General features: G+C 42.9%; 1 protein-coding gene across 2 annotated transcripts in view; it reads left to right on the top strand.

Annotated features, from left to right (window-relative positions):
* Positions 1-734: 734 nt before the first annotated feature.
* The window catches only part of fam189a1 (family with sequence similarity 189 member A1), a 104187-nt gene continuing 87415 nt past the window's right edge, over positions 735-17506 (top strand). The window contains exon 1 of one of the 2 annotated variants that reach the window (XM_022194767.2): positions 735-1800. In XM_022194767.2, coding sequence (XP_022050459.2) covers positions 1552-1800 — 249 coding nt within the window. In that variant the 5' untranslated portion in view covers positions 735-1551. The remainder of the gene's footprint in view (positions 1801-17506) is intronic. The other variant, XM_022194768.2, reaches the window with a different exon arrangement.

Raw genomic sequence — 17506 nt, 5'->3', positions numbered from 1 at the left:
GCTGTGATTTTTATGTGACCAACTCAAGAAGAAACAGGACATGTTGGAGGATCAAAGAGGTAAAAATGTCAGTTTTTCCCGTTAATTTACAGGATCTGGAAGGTTTTACTGCTGCATCTGTAACGTGCGGTAATAAAACTTCACAGTCACTGATTGTTTAGTGAAAAATGATGTCAATGTGATGATTAGAAACTGAAAAATTCCCTCTTTTTATAATAAAAATGGCCTTTTTCTTGATTCAACTCTTGTAGAAAAGAAGCCACCTTGTCCATAATCTTACTCTGACTGCTTTAAATGAGCCACACTTTGCACTTTCAGGTCATTTTCAGCCACTAATTATTTAATAACGCGCAGCAGGTCGGACTCCTTGCAGCTCTTTGGGCCAAATCCTGCCCAGCTCTGCCGCATTTTCTACCTGCCAGGGCTGTTTACCTGGAGCCTGCGTGATGAAGGACAACACAGAGACAAATGACAATGCAGCTGAGGCGCTACGGCTGATCTGCAGGTACTTTGGACTTCAGGTTTAATGTTTTTAGTGTATTTTTCTTGGGGGTTGCACGATGAAAATCTACCAAAGCTGCAGATTTTCCATGCGCAAAAATAAACTTCTATTTGTTAACATGATGATCTTCGCCTGGAGATCATGTTCCCACCACGTTTCTAAATCAGCAGCAAATCACAGGGAGGTTTTTTTGTCTTTTTTTTTTTTTTTGGATGTTTCCTCCCTGATAGTAGGCTGGATAGAGAGCACACCTCCCCTCCTTCACCATCATCCTCGTAGTAAAAACAGACTCCGCGCATCTCGCCGCCATGAAGACGCACAGAGTGGCACATCTCCAATACGCAGTGTGCATCTCCTGTCCTGGCTGCTAGATTTGCTGTCGTCTGTGAAAACCTCGGTGGGTGCTTCACACACACAGATGAGAAGGAGAAGCGCTGCTTGCTCAGACCTGCGGGTTATCTAAACACCAAAAAGACGAACAGAACCCTGCATTATTTTTTACGCATTTAGGCGTTTTTTTTCTGCGTTTAATCTTCGAGGAGTGCGTTTTCTCTTTGAAACACGCGTCTTATCCAGGCTCCATCTCTCTCTTTTGAGTACTTGGAGAGCCTGCAGAGGCGAGCATGGCAGCATGACAATGGTGCAAGGCTGCCTGACAGCAGGATGATGCGTTTGGTTTTTTTTTTCCTCTTTGCGTTTTGACTTTTGAGGAATGGACTCTTCGCCGGAGCAGTTACCGAGAACTCCAGCGGTTTATTTTGCGTATTTGAACAGATTCCTACTTCTCCGTGTGTGCTATGTTCAGCATCTGGTGCCTCGTCCAGTCCGCTCTCTTCTCACCTTTCTCCTCCCATCAGCCGCAGCGCGTCTCTAATTGGAGCGACTCCGAGCATCTTAATTGATGGAGATCTCCCACATCGGACACTGACCTCCGGTTCCAGCGTTTCTCGAATCGCTGCAGGCGGAAAACACGACGCTTCTTGCCGTTATTGGATCTAATTGGACTTATTCGCTTCACCTGCAGTCGTCTAACCTTTTTTCCAGTGACAATGCCGGTGAACGCGCTGCCCCGCGGCGGCAGCAGCGGCTTTGGCGGCCCGGGATCCCTGAGCCCGGCGTCGCTGTCCCGGAGCCTGTCCCGGCTGAGGGAGTTCCGGACCCGGACGAGGATCATGCTGGCTCTGGGGGTCTCTCAGATGGTCCTGGGGAGCCTCATCCTGGCGGTCAGCTTCGCAGCTCTGGCCCTCACCACATCACCCAGAGTCCGGCACTCCTGCCCCTTCTGGGCAGGTTTCTCTGTGAGTAGCACCTTTACACAATGTGTGCTTTTAGGGGTGTGTGAGTCAATTATGATGCGATTTTTCCTTAGATGTAGTGGCTTAACACTAACATCATGATGCAACCGAGACCCTAACAGCAAGATGCTTGTGTTTTCCAAAGCATTCAAGAGCAAAAATATTAAAACATGTATGATAGTCCTGCTGCTGTAGAGCAGAAATGTGGTTTCTGGGTGAAATGTGGAGGATGGAAGTAGTACTGAGGATGCAGAGCCACACAGAGAGAGTACCTGTGTGTGTACAGTAGGATACATTTGGGAGAACTGTCACCGTGCTGTTGGTGTGTGAAATTTTCATGTTGGTTTCTGTAAATATTTATGAACTTTCCTGATTTCCTGCCAGATACTGTGAGCAGAGCTGCTCCATTAATTATAGAGGCGGTGGGGGCAGAGTGCAGGGGTGAGGGGAGGTCTGTGGCACGGTGGCCATCTGTGGGTGGGTGTGTGAGATGCAGGGAGCATGTGTTGGTGCTGTATATGTGTGGGAGTGTATAGTTACAGAGGGAATTGAAGAGGAACTGCAGGGGTCAGAGGTCAATGCACATTCTAGATCGGTGCCTGGAGCTGATTGGTTGAACCTCCTAGCAGAAGATGTCACAGGTCTGTGGGCCTGTTGTGCAGCATCTTGCTTTGTGTTGTCTTTGCCTGGCCAAACCTGAAGCATCTTTGTGTCCAGACACACAGGGAAGCATTCACATATTCTCAGTCCTCACGTCTCAGGTTTTTATTCTAATCACCCAACCAGATGAAGAAGAAGCACAGTTTGGGGGGAAAAAAAGTTAAAAATTTCAGATAATGAGCATGAAATGGAGCTCCAGTGTCAGTCTCAGCAAACTGGTATAACAAACGAGCCTTTTATCTTCAGTGAAACCTGCAAACCTGCTTGTTAACTAATGGCAACATGGACTCACTAAAGACTCCACAGAAGAAACTGGGTTTGTTAATTATATCAACAGACTCTGTAAACTCTTTGAAGAGGGGAAAAAGAGAAATAAATGCCTCCAACAAAAGAAAGGTTTCGCCTCAGATACTCATGCCAAACTGTGATGTTACTTTAGATAAGTTCTTATTTAGATGCACTTCGGAGGAAGAAAATGATGTTAATGAGCAGAGTTTTTTAGTGCCTTCTGGAGCTTTAGGCAGAGTCAGGTGCTGAAAACAAACTGCTCACCAGCAGCACAGAACCGCTGGTCACAGCGGCGCCAAAACTCACATAATGTGGTTGAGACCAGCTCCCCATCTGGAGACTGGAAGTGATTTGCCCACAAGCAATCAGACAGTGGAAGTCACTCTTTTGAAATATTTAGAGCTCTAAAATGGTCCCAAATCCACCCTGGAGGACTAAAATATCTCCAAACTTCCCTCAAGGCTTTTGTTCACGATACATGTTCAGGTAAAAGATCTTTAACACTCAGAGTCAGGTGTCGCATTTGCTCCAAAATGTCATTCTGCAATAGCAGCTGATTGGTTACAGAAAAAGAGCAGATTTCATCAGAGAGTTTTTCTCTATCACGAGTTTTGTTTGGGTGAAGACGACAAATCAGCCGCATCTTAATCAGGTGGAAGCTTTTTCTTTTTGTTCTGCGATTTAATCTAATAAGACAAGTGCATTTAGATACAGAAGCTTGCTGCTTGAGGACTAATTTTAGACGAGCAAAGTGGAGTTTCTCTTTGGCTCGAGAGTGCTGTGTGCGAGCAATTAATAGTCCTCATGGTGGAGAGCCAAATGTGTAGAATTAGAAAAGAGGCTGAAAATCTGTTACAAGCCTAGTTGAGGCCTGATTGGAGTTGAATTGTCTAAACGGGGCTCTGCAGACGATGAGAGTAAAGTGATAACTCAGCTTCTCACACAGCGTGCTCTTTTGTAGTTGCTGTTGAACCTTGAAGCCACGATGTCGAGCTTTTCTGCCACGTCGGTGAACTGAACTAATGAGGGAATGTGGCAGCAAATCCTCAACCTGTGCACTCTTTTGTGTGTGTGCACGCGCACTCTGTAGGTATGTGTGTGTTTTCACTGTGGGACGTCATTAAGCATCTCTGGGTGATGACTGGTGTTGTGGGATTTCATCTCGGTCACATCGAGAGAAGGCGTAATCTTTGCTTCCTACACGGAGCAATCAGTGCTGAGCTTTGGCCTGGCCGTCCCTCCTCTTCCTACACACACAATGACACAACCACATACACACACACGCTCAGAAACATGAACACACACATGACATATCAGTGAATCCATCTCCATCGCTCTTGTTTTCCACATTCTGGGCAAAAGCAGTTCATAAAGCTTTGATGTAGATATGGGTGCACTCACGCTCACATCACACAGTTGCCTAACCAATGGAGACAAATCCGACAAATATCTTTCTCTCAGCCCACCCCGAGGCTTATAATCATCCCACAACCCTCCCTTAGCTCTGCAGACGAGCAGCCAGCCACAGTCACCTCCCGTCGATGCAAAGATGACGACTAGCGGCACCGGCTCTGCGTCTGCGTGAGGCCTACCTGTTGGCCCGTGATGCTCGCCGTCTTGCCAGGTTTGGCCAACAAATTAAGTGACGTGGCCGAACGAGCCAAAGGGCCGCCGCAGCTGTCAGCGGCTGACAAGCAGAACAAATTACCGTCCACCTCGCATCTCCTCGAGTCGAGTTTGGAGCTGATCCAAGTGTACAAACACACAGTATACAACTTGCCCGTCTCTCACAGCCCAGAATAAAGACCCTTCATGCTAAATACGTGAATATGTAAATCCATCTGAGGCACTTACTGCAGGTATCGGTTACAAATTGTCTGTGTATTGCTGATACTTCCCCTCCTCTGCTTGAGCTCCAGAGAAGGATTTACTCCTCCCCCTTTTTTTTCTTTCCTCCCCCGCACTCCTGGTTGTGTGCAAGAAGAGAAGTGTTGATTTTTTTTTTTTTTTGTACAGGCTCTCTAAAAGTAACACTTCAGCATCCCAAATCTACAGACTGGCCATAACAAAGACGACTTTAGATGGTATTCTTGGTGTTTGTTGTGAGGCAGCTCTTTCTGCTGCATTTCCAGCACCGACCGTCAGCAGATTCTGCACTAATCTGCCCGAGTGTGTGAATGTGTGCGTCTGAACACAAGTGTTTTGTAGCGGATTGTTGTGTTGTAGGGGCTCTCCGTCTTTCTGTGTGTGGAAGCCCACGTTGGAGGAAGTTTGGCAACACGAACGCCACATGATGTCAGCCTGTCCTACAGCTCTGTCTGTTGGTGGCTGATTCCTTTTTCCACTTTATTGCAGACCAAAATATGAACAAAACTGTGGATGAATCGTGCTGTAAAATACCCGTGAAACATCTGTAGGGATGCAGGCTGCAGGTATAAACATGTGCATTTCGTACTGTCTTCTTCTCTTTATCCACTAACTCTGTCTTAGTGTTTTTTTAAAATCCCCTCACCACGGGAAACACAGTCAAAGGTTTAGCAACCTTCCAAACGTGAAAGTTTTACTGAAGGTTTGGACTGTGCAGTAAAGGAGTCCTGCTAGTTTTTTCAGTGGGTTAGCCATTTTTAATTTTCAATTCAATTTTATGTTTAGCGCCAATTATGGTTCAAATTGTCTCAAGATGCTTTATAGAACCCATACCCTGAACCCTCAGAGCGAGCCCTAAGAAAAAACTTGCCACTGTCGAGATGCTATGCTAGGAGGTAACAGGTTAAGTTAGAGTTAAGTACAACACTTTGAGTAATAGGTGCCTGAAGAGAATAAGTGTATGTTGCGATTGAAATTATTGGCCTTACACAAAGAGAGTTGATGAATATCAAATTAGATAAGTTGCAAAAGCTAGAATAGTCAGCACCACCACACAGCGCCAGAACAGAAAATGACGCGATACGCTCTCCGTACCATCAGATGTATCCCATTGCATACCTTTTGCATGCAAACGTTCCACCACTGGGACACCGTTGCTGCTTCCTGGGCTTAGCAACACCCAAGATGACCAGCTTAAAGTAATAAAACAAGTGAGATTTCTCTTTCCCCCCATAAGACAGAACGATAATGAGGTTCAGTCAGACCATTCCACACATAGAAGGGTGTAGCTGTGCATATCTAAGCTGCTATAGACTGCAGTTTGTGACATTTCTATCTTGATTCGGAGTACAAACCCTCCCCAAAACAATCTTTTTTCATTGAGCATTTTTCCGTGGATTTTGCTATCTTAAGACAGGAAAGAAAGGCAAAAAAAAATGAAGCAAAGATGTTTTTTTTTCTCAATTTTGCAGTGTTTCATATCTAATAACAATCAACCAAATCAAATGTTTGCATTTACTCCTTGTTTTCCTGAGTGATCTGTGAGGTTGAGAGACCAGCAGTTCTCATAGTCGATGAAGACAAAGACATAAAGTATTTGATTTGTTTCTGCTTTTTCTTTTATTGCGACAAGCCAGTGTGAATCATCATTAATTACCTGGCATATCAGGCTTAGGCAGTATCCTGGCAACAGGTCTTAAGACACAAACACACACATGTGCACACACCTGCGCTCATACATAGTCTGCAGTGTCGGTTTGGAAGTGGTTGTGTACTTTGACGAAAAGTCTTTCTGTCGGTTGCGTAAGGATGAAGTGAATCTGGATGCGGTTGTCGTCAGGAACACTGATGCAGTCGTTTTTAAAAACTGTTTTGCTTTTGGTGCCGCTCAAAACTCTTTACATCAAAGTTGGCAGAGAAGAGAGGTGTAAGCATTACGTTCAGTCAGCCTTTCTTTGCCTTCAAAGTGAATATCTGTACTTTCACCTCAGTGTCAAGCTAGTGATGATTTTGTAAGCACTCTTGTAAGATCCCACAAAAGAGTTTACCAGAGGAATAATTTAAGGTCTGATGTTACTCCTAACGTCAGCGTATAAGTTAATGCATGAAAAAGCTTTGCACCTAACTGAATGCTTTATTTCTAGGTGTGTTTCTGAACTTAAATGCTGATTTATTCCTATTTCAGCAAAGTACTTTTGGTCCATTTGGTGTCACTGATAGAGCTTTGCCTTTCCCTCACCTTCTTTAGAATTTATTTTCTCTTCAGTCACTGGGAACGTTTAATTTGCTCTTGTAAAATAATTTGAGTGTGAGTTCTGGTTCAGGGAGCTGGGTAATGTACTGGAGCTGTGCTTAAATAGAAGCTGTCATAATCAGGGGGAAAAAAACATTTTATTATTAATATCCATAGAATGTCAGATTTACCGTGCAGAGAATCGGTAATGGATCAGTTCACACAAATTATAAAACGTATTTTCACACTTTCGTGTGGAATCTAGACATGCACAAAGTTGGCTTGATTTTCCTGATCCTGAGATGTCCACGTCTATGATTTTTGTTGTTGTAGATAATTAAGTGTTAGATTAAAAGAATAAATGAAGGCCTTCTCTGGAAACTGTGTGTCTTACCGGTCATGTTTATTTTTACTCTTTAGGGCACATTTTATAAGTTTCTCATCCGAAAAAAACTTAATGGAAAAGGTCAAAGTGGAAGAAAAATATCATCTTAATGTGATGAAAATATTTGACCTTTGCTTGAGGTAGTTTTTGAATTTTTTGAAAAAGAGCTAAGCCATAAAATAAAATGGGTGGTAGAGGCATGTTTTTTTTTTGAAGAAGAAGAAGAAGAAGAAGTTTCGATGTAGTGGACATTTAACTCGCATGACTGATGACCTCTTTGTTTTTTCGTTGTCTTTGTCTCTGGACAGCATGAAACACACCCAGCACTGACATGAAAGACAAATGATTTTCTCAATTAGAGACTGACAAGATCTCATAATTTTTCTTAAGTTTTGTTTGTTTCTTCTGAAAGGTTTTTATTTAGCAAACAACCAGTTTTGTCTTCAGCTTCTTCTCTTCTGTTTATTATATCCACACATGATGCACCCTGTATCTCTTTCTGACAACATTACACACACTAGTTTATTTGCTCCTGAAATTTTGTGGAAATAAGCCAAATTCTCATTTCAAAAGTTTACTTTAAATTTGCTTGATAAATGTATGGAGACTGAGCTTCAGACAGTTGGTCAAATATAAACGTCTCATTATGTATTCTGTGTATTATCTGGAGTTAAAGGGACCCTGATTCTGTCTTTTCAATGCTGCAAACTCCACAAACTACCGAGAGGCGAGATATTATATACTGGAAAGTAGAAGAAAGTTTTTCTCCATGACGTGATCTTCATCTCACCACTGTACACTGTAATGAGTTCGTTAAACAGCCACAGTAGCGTTTGATTTGCTCACAAAGCCGTTCTTCTGGGACTCGACACGGAGCTCCACTTTGTTGTTTTGATGTGGCCGTTTATTCCCGGCTGTCAATAGAGGACGTGGCTCCTCGGCCGCTCGCCTCATCTTGTCAGCTCAGATTAAATGGAGACTGTGGTCAGCGCACGAGCTCTCAGACCAGACCACTCATGGCTGCTCCACCCTGCCTTAAATCTCCTATTGATCAGCTAATGAGATAAGATGGACCCCCATCAATCATCTGACTTGCGTTTACTTTCATTCTCGCTCGAGCTGTTGGTGGTTTTTCAACATCTCTGCGGTGACCTCACTGCTGTTTAATGCAGCGCGGTGATGTCATGTGGTTTCTAGCACCCGGTCTGTCCTGAGGTGTTGCTCAAATGCTGTAATTCACTTTCCTTCTGGACCTTTCCATAATAAGTAAGTAGGCACTCAGCCTGCTGCTGCTTATTACTCTGAGGACCCTCCAGTGAATCCAGCCCCCACTCCAGTGCTGCCAGTGAGTACCATAACGGTGGAGGGAACAGTGTGTCCTTGCTACCATCTCACACACACACACACACACACACACACTCTAATATTTCAAGTTGTCAACTTTCATTCAATTCCATTTTCCGTTACACATGCAATCAGACTTTCCGCCTCATCTCCATGTTCCTCCGTTCTGACATTTTTGGGTTCATCACCAAGAACACAATGATTTGAGCATCTTTCTTTTGTTACTCATTGTCCCTTCTGTCATTCTTTTCTCTATCTGCTGTATTTTGCCCAGTGAAGCAAAGAAGCAAACTAGCAGAAAACCTGGCATTGTTCTACGTCTGGTTGCCAAAGCGGTCATCTGTGAAGTGGAAAGAAAAAGATGAATGTTTGGGTTGTATTTCAGTGGGAGATCTCACGATATTAATTGTTTCCACCGCTGCCCCATGATGTGTGTAATGACGAGTCCAAATAAATGGAATTTTCTTTGGAACATTTGGAACAAATAGTGCCCGACAAAGCTGGTGTCTGCCTGACTGACAATAAAAACCAGATCTTTCCTTCAATTCACTGAAAACACTGCACTGGTGCAGAGGGAGTCTCAATGCAGAGGCTCGGGGGTGGGGGGGACACAGGGTTGGCCAAAAAAATAAAAAGAACTGCAAATTACAGCTGACCAGTCAAAGTGGTGCAAATGTGCAGTGTAATTAGATTACTTGGTGGTAACCCATCTTGGTGGATTTCTAACACTGAGTCATTTTAACACGGTTATTTTTAGCAACAATATATTTCTAGCTGACCGGTGCACCTGCCAATATTCACATAACTTGGTACCTGTGACACGCAAACTGCCGTCTGCAAAGTTTGAAACCAAACATGGTGAGCCGTTTCAACAAAATGCAGCCGCACTGACGACTTCTTTGACATGGGTCAGTTAGCTTAGAGCCTAACTCTCATTCACTATATGTGAAATAAGTCAGACCGAGCAGTATTCGTTAAGTTGGGAGAGTTCAAAGTTGTGAAAGCATGGGGGTGTTCTTAGGTAGTCAGTTCCTCCTGCTGTGAAAGTAGTGGAGTATTCCTGAGGGCTATTGATGTAGAGCTTTTCTCCTTATGACAGTAACAGCGGTGATCATCTGACCAATGAGAACTTGGTTGGATGCGAGCGTGTCGACCAACCAGTCCAGCTGGTACAGCTCTAATAAACACGACTATTTTTTCAACGAGGGAAAAGGAGTAGATTTATTCAAGAATATTTAACAAGTTGATTAAAATTTTATACTTTTGTGGAAAACAATAGACAAATTATGATTCCAAGCAGAGTATTTTCATCCTTTCAAACATGACTGCGGGGGATCTTTAAATACCTCAGAATGATCAAACGCATATCTGTACTTGCACGTGTGTGTGCACACATTACATACACACTCTTTTGTATTCAGAGTCGCTTTCATACGCACATAAAAAACAAGCGGCCTTCATTATGCATCATTTGATCTTCGAGGAGTGAAGCTGGTTGATGTGAGATGAAAGCTTCAGGATTTCTCTTTTTCTGGACATTTTCAGACCCGACCTGGTCGCTGTAAACAGATCCAGGAGGACAGAGAGGGGAAGCGAAAGACAGGTTCATGTGTTTGGGGAAATGGTTTTATGTTTTGAATACATTCCATATTTGTATGTGCATATATCACAGATCTCGCTCGTAAATCCTCCTTTTCTTTTCCCCGCTGGCTCTTGTTTGTAGTGCGCCTGTGTGTTGGTCTGACCCGCAGCCCGGGACGTGTCAGACAGAATGCTTGATGCTGCACTTCTTTACAAACAGCTTCGACCCGGCCGCCAGCAGGTCTGCCTGCAGACTGTTGAATAGAAAAGGCCAACAGGGTTGAACTGAGCTCACAGGGAGGGAGGGAAAACCAGAGCAGCGAGACCAGAGCAGCAGGAGACAGAAGACGGCCAGAGGCAAATGTCTGGGATTTAGTTATTGTGTTGTTGGTTGACAAAATGAGGATGTTGCACTGAAGGAGACACTCACAGGTGGTGCACGTGTTCAATACCTGCGCTTATGTTTATTCTGTAAATGTATTCATGCCAAATCTTACAGGAAAGAGCAGCTTTATGAAGCAGATTCCTCTTTTATTTGAACTGAAAGGAGAGTTTTAGTTCCCAAAGAGGCAGACGGACATCTGCTTCCCCCGTCCTTGCTTTGACCTGAGCAAAGATGTTCACAGTTTGTTTTTTTTAATAAAGAGCTTTTCAGTGGCGTGCTGCAACAAGCCATCATCTGTGTAGTGGTCTGATAACAGAACTCAGGCAGTGCTTTGTTGGTGTGTTTGACTTCTATCCTCCACCTGCAATTGAGCTGGAACTTCTTCCCGCTCTAACAAAGCCAGCTGTCGACCCTCCCTGCTGCTTTCTATAGCTGATCAATGGAAACGCCTGCTGACTGGAGCCTACCTTTGTTCTATGATTAGCAATCAGGATGGTGCTTTTATGTGCGTACACATGTGAGCAGGAGAGGCCATAGGTGTGTGAATGTGTCTATACGGGGCTGGAGTATACGTAAAGGTTGTTCGTATAGTTTGTGCTTTATCTGTCTGAATGCAGACCTTAGAGATGCATCTGAGCAACAAAGTGGTTATCAAGACCGACAGAGGCAACCGGCTGCAGATACATGGCTGCAACGGAAAGCAGGCAAAGACGAGAGCACGTAACATCTCTTTGCTCTGAATTATCTTATTCTCTGAGGTTCTGACTCTCTCAGAAAGTAGGTGCATTTAAAGTTGTAGTTTTAAGAGGTTATTCAGGCCGTAAGAAAGATAAATCAGGAGAGCCGGGGCAACTTGAGAGGCGTTTCAGCTTTAATGAAGTAGCATGACAATGTAACTTTAAAGCAGGAGTCAATGTTGAACTTGTTTCAAGAGCAGAAAACGTAATTCAGGGTCACGGTGACATTAGTAAGGGTGGGAAAATACTTCTTCACAGACAAACTCCTCGGATTAAAGCTTTACTTGCAGTTCACTGAGCAAAAAGATAAAAAGGCTGTGATATGGTGCTACTTTTTGATATTTCTGCTTGTCGTGCTTTGTTTAGGTGCAAGTGCGTAAATGGACTAGTTTAAATGCATAAATAAACAGGACAGGAAGTGCCAAATGGCAAAATGGAAGTGTAATGCAGAGAAAATAACAGAACGCTTTGTCTAATTTCAGTTCACAGTGACTGTTAGGTGACATCCATTTAGTCATGTTTGTGAAGCTGTTGGTTTTTGGATATTTGGTGAACCGTGCCAAATATCAAGGACAAAATTTGCAAAATTCTATTTATTAGTCAACATATTATTGCTGCCAAGTGCAAACAACCTGCAGAGTAAAATAATCTCAGGTGTATTCTCATGTCTTTTTCACAGTTTGCTGTTCTTCTGAAATTGATGGATATTACGGATGTAAAATACAAGATAAAATTCTGAAAACATTTCATGGGAGCTGAAGTTAGCAAGCAAATGAATTGTTAAAGCTGTTCAAAATGTTTGGGGTTTTTTGTTGCAAATTTTACCTTGCTAGCACGTCGACATTGTGTGTTTTTTGTTTTTTTTATGTTTATAGTCGTATCATGAGTAAAATAAGCAGTCATTGCCATGGCTGAGCACGAAACTACAGCAATCCAATGACAAAGACGTTTCAAAATGTCTAAAAAACAGAGATTCAGTCGAGCGTTGATCTTTCTGTATCAGCATTCTTCTTCAGAATCCATTTCCAGTTTAGATAAATAAGGCTAAATTAGAGCAGAGTCATAGGTGAGCCAGAGTGCTCGAGCTGCATGTATCAGAGCGGTAGAGACTTCATAGATCTGCAGTTTGTAGAGGAAGCAGCAGTGTAGAATTACATCTATATCCATTTTAAGGCAAGAAAGGAATATTTTCATGGCACAGACTTCTGAACGTATAATTTCAATACACAAAAATATGAGCTTTTAGGAATCGAGCCATTGAATGAATCAGACTATTCAAATTTTAAATCAGCGTCTGTGTTAAATTCTAATTTTTTCGTAGGACAGTAAAGCCCACATGGCCCGTCTGCTCACACATGTATTATTGAGGGGGTTTATGGAAATAAGTACCCAGGGGCCAAGCCTCAGAAAGCCTGGAAATTCATTTCTCATATTTCTTTTAATGAAGCTCTTTTAATCTGCGCAGTAATAACGCTAATGGTGTAAAAATGAAGGAAAGCAGCTGTTGACAGAATTCTGTGAACACGACTTGCTCCCACTTCTTGGAAACCCCAGCTGCAGTTCTGTCACCGCACATCCTCCAGTATTTGTGAGGGAACCGGACAAGCTGAGCTCCTGAAGTTGAAATTAAAACTCATTTCAAGCTGCCATTTTCAGCAGGTTAGAAGGAAATGAGATTCGCCACACTGACATCAAGTTGTCTGTTTAGTTTTGTAAATACAATGCAGTTCAATTACAAATGCGTATAATTGGCAATTTATTCGTGCACTTTTATCATATTTACACACGTGGACAAAATTGTTGGTACCCCTCAGCTAAAGAAGGAAAAACCCACAATTCTCACTGAAATCACTTGAAACTCACAAAAGTAGCAATAAATAAAAATGTATTGAAAATTAAATAATCAAAATCAGCCATCACTTTTGAATTGTTGATTAACATAATTATTTAAAAAAACAAACTAATGAAACAGGCCTGGACAAAAATGATGGTACCTCTATAAAAGATTGAAAACTATTTGACCAGAGTGACATGATTAACTCAGGTGTGTCATTTAATTGACATCACAGGTGTTTCCAAACTCATAATCAGTCAGTCTGCCTATTTAAAGGGAGACAAGTAGTCACCCTGCTGTTTGGTGAAAAGGTGTGTACCACACTGAACATGGACAACAGAAAGCGAAGGAGAGAATTGTCCCAGGACATCCGAAAAAAATGATAGACAAACATCTTAAAGGTAAAGGCTATAAGACCATCTCTAAACAGCTTGAAGTTCCTGTGACAACAGTGGCTCATATTATTCAGAAGTTCAAGACCCACGGGACAGTAGCCAACCTCCCTGGACGTGGCCGCAAGAGGAAAATTGATGACAAATTGAAGAGACGGATCGTTGGAATTGTATCCAAAGAGCCCAGAGCAACCTCCAAAGAAATTAAAGGTGAACTCCAAGGCCAAGGTACATCAGTGTCAGATCGCACCATTCGTCATTGTTTGAGCCAAAGTGGACTTCATGGGAGACGACCAAGGAGGACACCACTGCTGAAAAAACTCATAAAAAAGCGAGACTGGAATTTGCAAAAATGCATGTTGACAAGCCACAAAGCTTCTGGGAGAATGTCCTTTGGACAGATGAGACCAAACTGGAGCTTTTTGGTAAGGCACATCAACTCTATGTTCATAGACTCAAAAACCAAGCATACGAAGAAAAGAACACTGTCCCTACGGTGAAACATGGAGGAGGCTCAGTAATGTTTTGGGGCTGCTTTGCTGCATCTGGCACAGGGTGTCTTGAAAGTGTGCAAGGTACGATGAAATCTGAAGACTATCAAGGCATTCTGGAGAGAAATGTGCTGCCTAGTGTCAGAAAGCTTGGTCTCAGTCGCAGGTCATGGGTCTTCCAACAGGACAACGATCCAAAACACACAGCCAAAAACACCCAAGAATGGCTGAGAGAAAAGCGTTGGACTATTCTAAAGTGGCCTTCTATGAGCCCAGATCTGAATCCCATTGAACATATGTGGAAGGAGCTGAAACATGCCATTTGGAGAAGACACCCATCAAACCTGAGACAACTGGAGCTGTTTGCTCATGAGGAGTGGGCCAAAATACCTGTTGACAGCTGCAGAACGCTCATTGACAAATACAGAAATCGTTTAATTGCAGTGATTGCCTCAAAAGGTTGTGCAACAAAATATTAAGTTATGGGTACCATCATTTTTGTCCAGCCCTATTTCATTAGTTTGTTTTTTTAAATAATTATGTTAATCAACAATTCAAAAGTGATGGCTGATTTTGATTATTTAATTTTCAATAAATTTTGATTTATTGTTACTTTTGTGAGTTTCAAGTGATTTCAGTGAGAATTGTGGGTTTTTCCTTCTTTAACTGAGGGGTACCAACAATTTTGTCCACGTGTGTACCTGTGTTTTCACTTTTAATTCTTGGGTTGCCTTTCTGTGCAAATATTTCCATAGTTTGTGTCACCATAAACTGGACAAATGCTTCTTGAACGTCAACTCATTTGAATTCTGCGACTAGAACGTGATTCCAATGAAGTCTTATGCAGGCTGTCAGTAGCACAGCGATTGTTCCTGAATCTCAGTCGAACCAGATTGAGATTAAGGAGAATTCCGGTTTGTTTCAACCTGCTTATTTCCCATTAATGTGGATGTTGTGGCTCTAAATTGCAAGCTCACTTTGCACTCTTCGCCTCCGCTGTAGAGAATCAGTCAAATGAGGGGTCATGCTAAATTTCTCTGCTAAATGTGGGACTCCTCATCACCCTGAATCTCTACAATGAAAGTGAAGAATGCAAACTTACAGGCAAACTAACAAGTTGAAATAAACTGGAATTCTCCTTTTTAAAGAAATCAAAACTGATAGCGTTCATAGCAGAAGCTTTGTCATTTTGTCGTACAGGTTTGTGTTTGTCAGACAGAATATGACTAAACAGCAAGGCATCTCTGAGCTGCATTTTTCACATTTTTTTGTGGATTGTGATTCCTCAATTATCTCAGAAAATATACATTATAATGCAAACAACTTTATTAATCCCACTAGGGGCAATTTGTTTGCAGCAGCTTGTTGTGCTCAAACACACAGTAACATGCCAACTGTGTTTTTGTGCATAGCAGTGTTTCATGTACAGCTAGCCCACAAAATAATTGGCAGATTAGATGATAATGAAAATAATTGTTAGTTGCAGCTCCAGAAGCAGCAGGAACCTAAGACACTTTTTCAGAATAACGTTGGAAAGAAATCATCCACTTGTGCTAAATAAGCTTGTGGAACATTTTCAAGGCCAAGGACTTTTTTTTCACACTCTGTACTGTGTAAAATACAGTGAGAGGAGAATTGTATTGGCAAAATATGACAGTTTCCTGTAGGACATGGGTAACAAGGATGAGATCTGTCTGGTTGAAGATAAATTCTCACGGTCAGAGGTCAAACCTTTAACAGCAGCTAATGGTGAATAAAAGGTCACCGGATCGGAGGAAGCCTTTTCCATTCAGTAGAAAACACACACACACACACACGGTCATTCAGCGTCTTGCAGTGATGAGATTTGTCACGTCATGTATAATGTAGTCACTATTGTCTCCCAGTAGAGTCCACGAGCATAATCGTACCGTCATTTTTCATTTTAATAGCCTGAATGATGCATTTCTCCGTGGCTTCCTACTGTTCTTGTTGTTCCATTAATACAGATGGGACTGGCAAGAGCGAGACAGGCCAATAAGTTAATCTCTGGACGTTTTCCAAGGACTTTGTGCATATTTGCCTGCCTGCCCGAGTGTGTAGATGTGTGTAAAACAGGGGAGAGGAAAAAAAAGAAAAGAGGGAGACAACAAAGTAGAGGAGTGATTGATCTGACAGTCTAACACATCTGCCTTTTAGAGGAGCCTCAGTGAGAGCTTAGAATGAGCAGAAGCCTCCAGAAAAGACAGGTGGGGATCTGATTTCTGTCTCCACAGCGGAGGTTCTTCAGTCGAAGCATCAGCCCGCTTTGTAACTTCACCTTCTCCTCCTCTGGGTGTGTTTTCGTTGGCAGCCTTTCAGTGCACACCTCAGCTGTAGTTTCTCTTTCTAATTGTCACCAGTGACTGTTTGGTCTTTTGAGATCCTAGTATTTTGCATCTTTCACTATCTGTTGTTGTGCTGCACTGGAAAGACATCACAGATTTAAGAGGGGGGGGGGGGTCAGTTTCTCCTCACTGTTTCCCGCTACAGGGAATTGTGCTAAACGCTAATTTATTTTAAACTATCCTGGGGCTGGAGTGGATTGTGTTTTTTTTCCTTCTTCTCATAACTCACAAGTTGATTTTCCTTTTTCGCTGTTTGGGTTTTATAAAAGGAAGAGAGGAGGCAATTTATGCTGAAACAAAAGAAGAAGAAGAAGAAGGGAGGTTTGCTGCAGCTCCTACGCTGCTGGGAGCGATGGGGAATGTGGGTGTTTGCTCAGCGTGAAGGAGGCCGGCTGCCCCCGAGGCCAGCGACTCCTCCTTCAGGTTGATATTTCAGCAGCTCCCTCCTTCACACCAGCTCAGAGTGTTTCCGTTGGCATCGCCTCAGCTTGGTTATCATGCATCATCCCCCCTCTCCTCCTCCCTCCTCCCCCAAACACCAACCACTCTCATAATCTGCACTCTTTTTGATCCGACTCACTGCCTGTTTCCGTCCCCGGAGGTTCCGTCTCTGCGGGATGCCATGTTTCGGCTGCGGCTGTAGGAGTGTGAGCACTTCTGGGATTGTGTTTTTAAAATGGGGGGTCGGGGGGGCTGGTGTGCGTTTCCCTTCTGACCAGCTTAGTAGACACAATGAAGGATCTATTTCAGTCCAAAGCATTACGTATAAAGTCTCATGTGCGGTTTTATTTCATCTCTCCGCGCACCCGAGAGCAAGATTTTCTATTTCAGAGCTTGTATCTGCTGTGTTTTTATATCTACTGAAGAAGCAGTCTTTATTGACACCAAAGCGGCAAACCATTCCAAGTTTATTAACTACATAACTGCTTATTCAGCACAGGTCTCTATCAATACCTCAGCAGTGCAGCGCAAAACCTAAACATTTGCTGCTGATCATTGGACTTCTACTGCTTCGTAAGGAGGGACCACAGCCAGGAGGCCTTGTGCATGAAAGCTGTGCGTGTGTTTTAGAGTTGAGCTGATCTACAGAATCCTCAGTAACTATTTGTAATAATTGATTCATTGTGATGATTTGCTGCTTTTCTCA

This window comes from Acanthochromis polyacanthus, chromosome 2 (assembly GCF_021347895.1).
Source record: "Acanthochromis polyacanthus isolate Apoly-LR-REF ecotype Palm Island chromosome 2, KAUST_Apoly_ChrSc, whole genome shotgun sequence".
Lineage (NCBI taxonomy): Eukaryota > Metazoa > Chordata > Actinopteri > Pomacentridae > Acanthochromis > Acanthochromis polyacanthus.
This window is presented reverse-complemented; position numbering and strand designations above follow the sequence as displayed.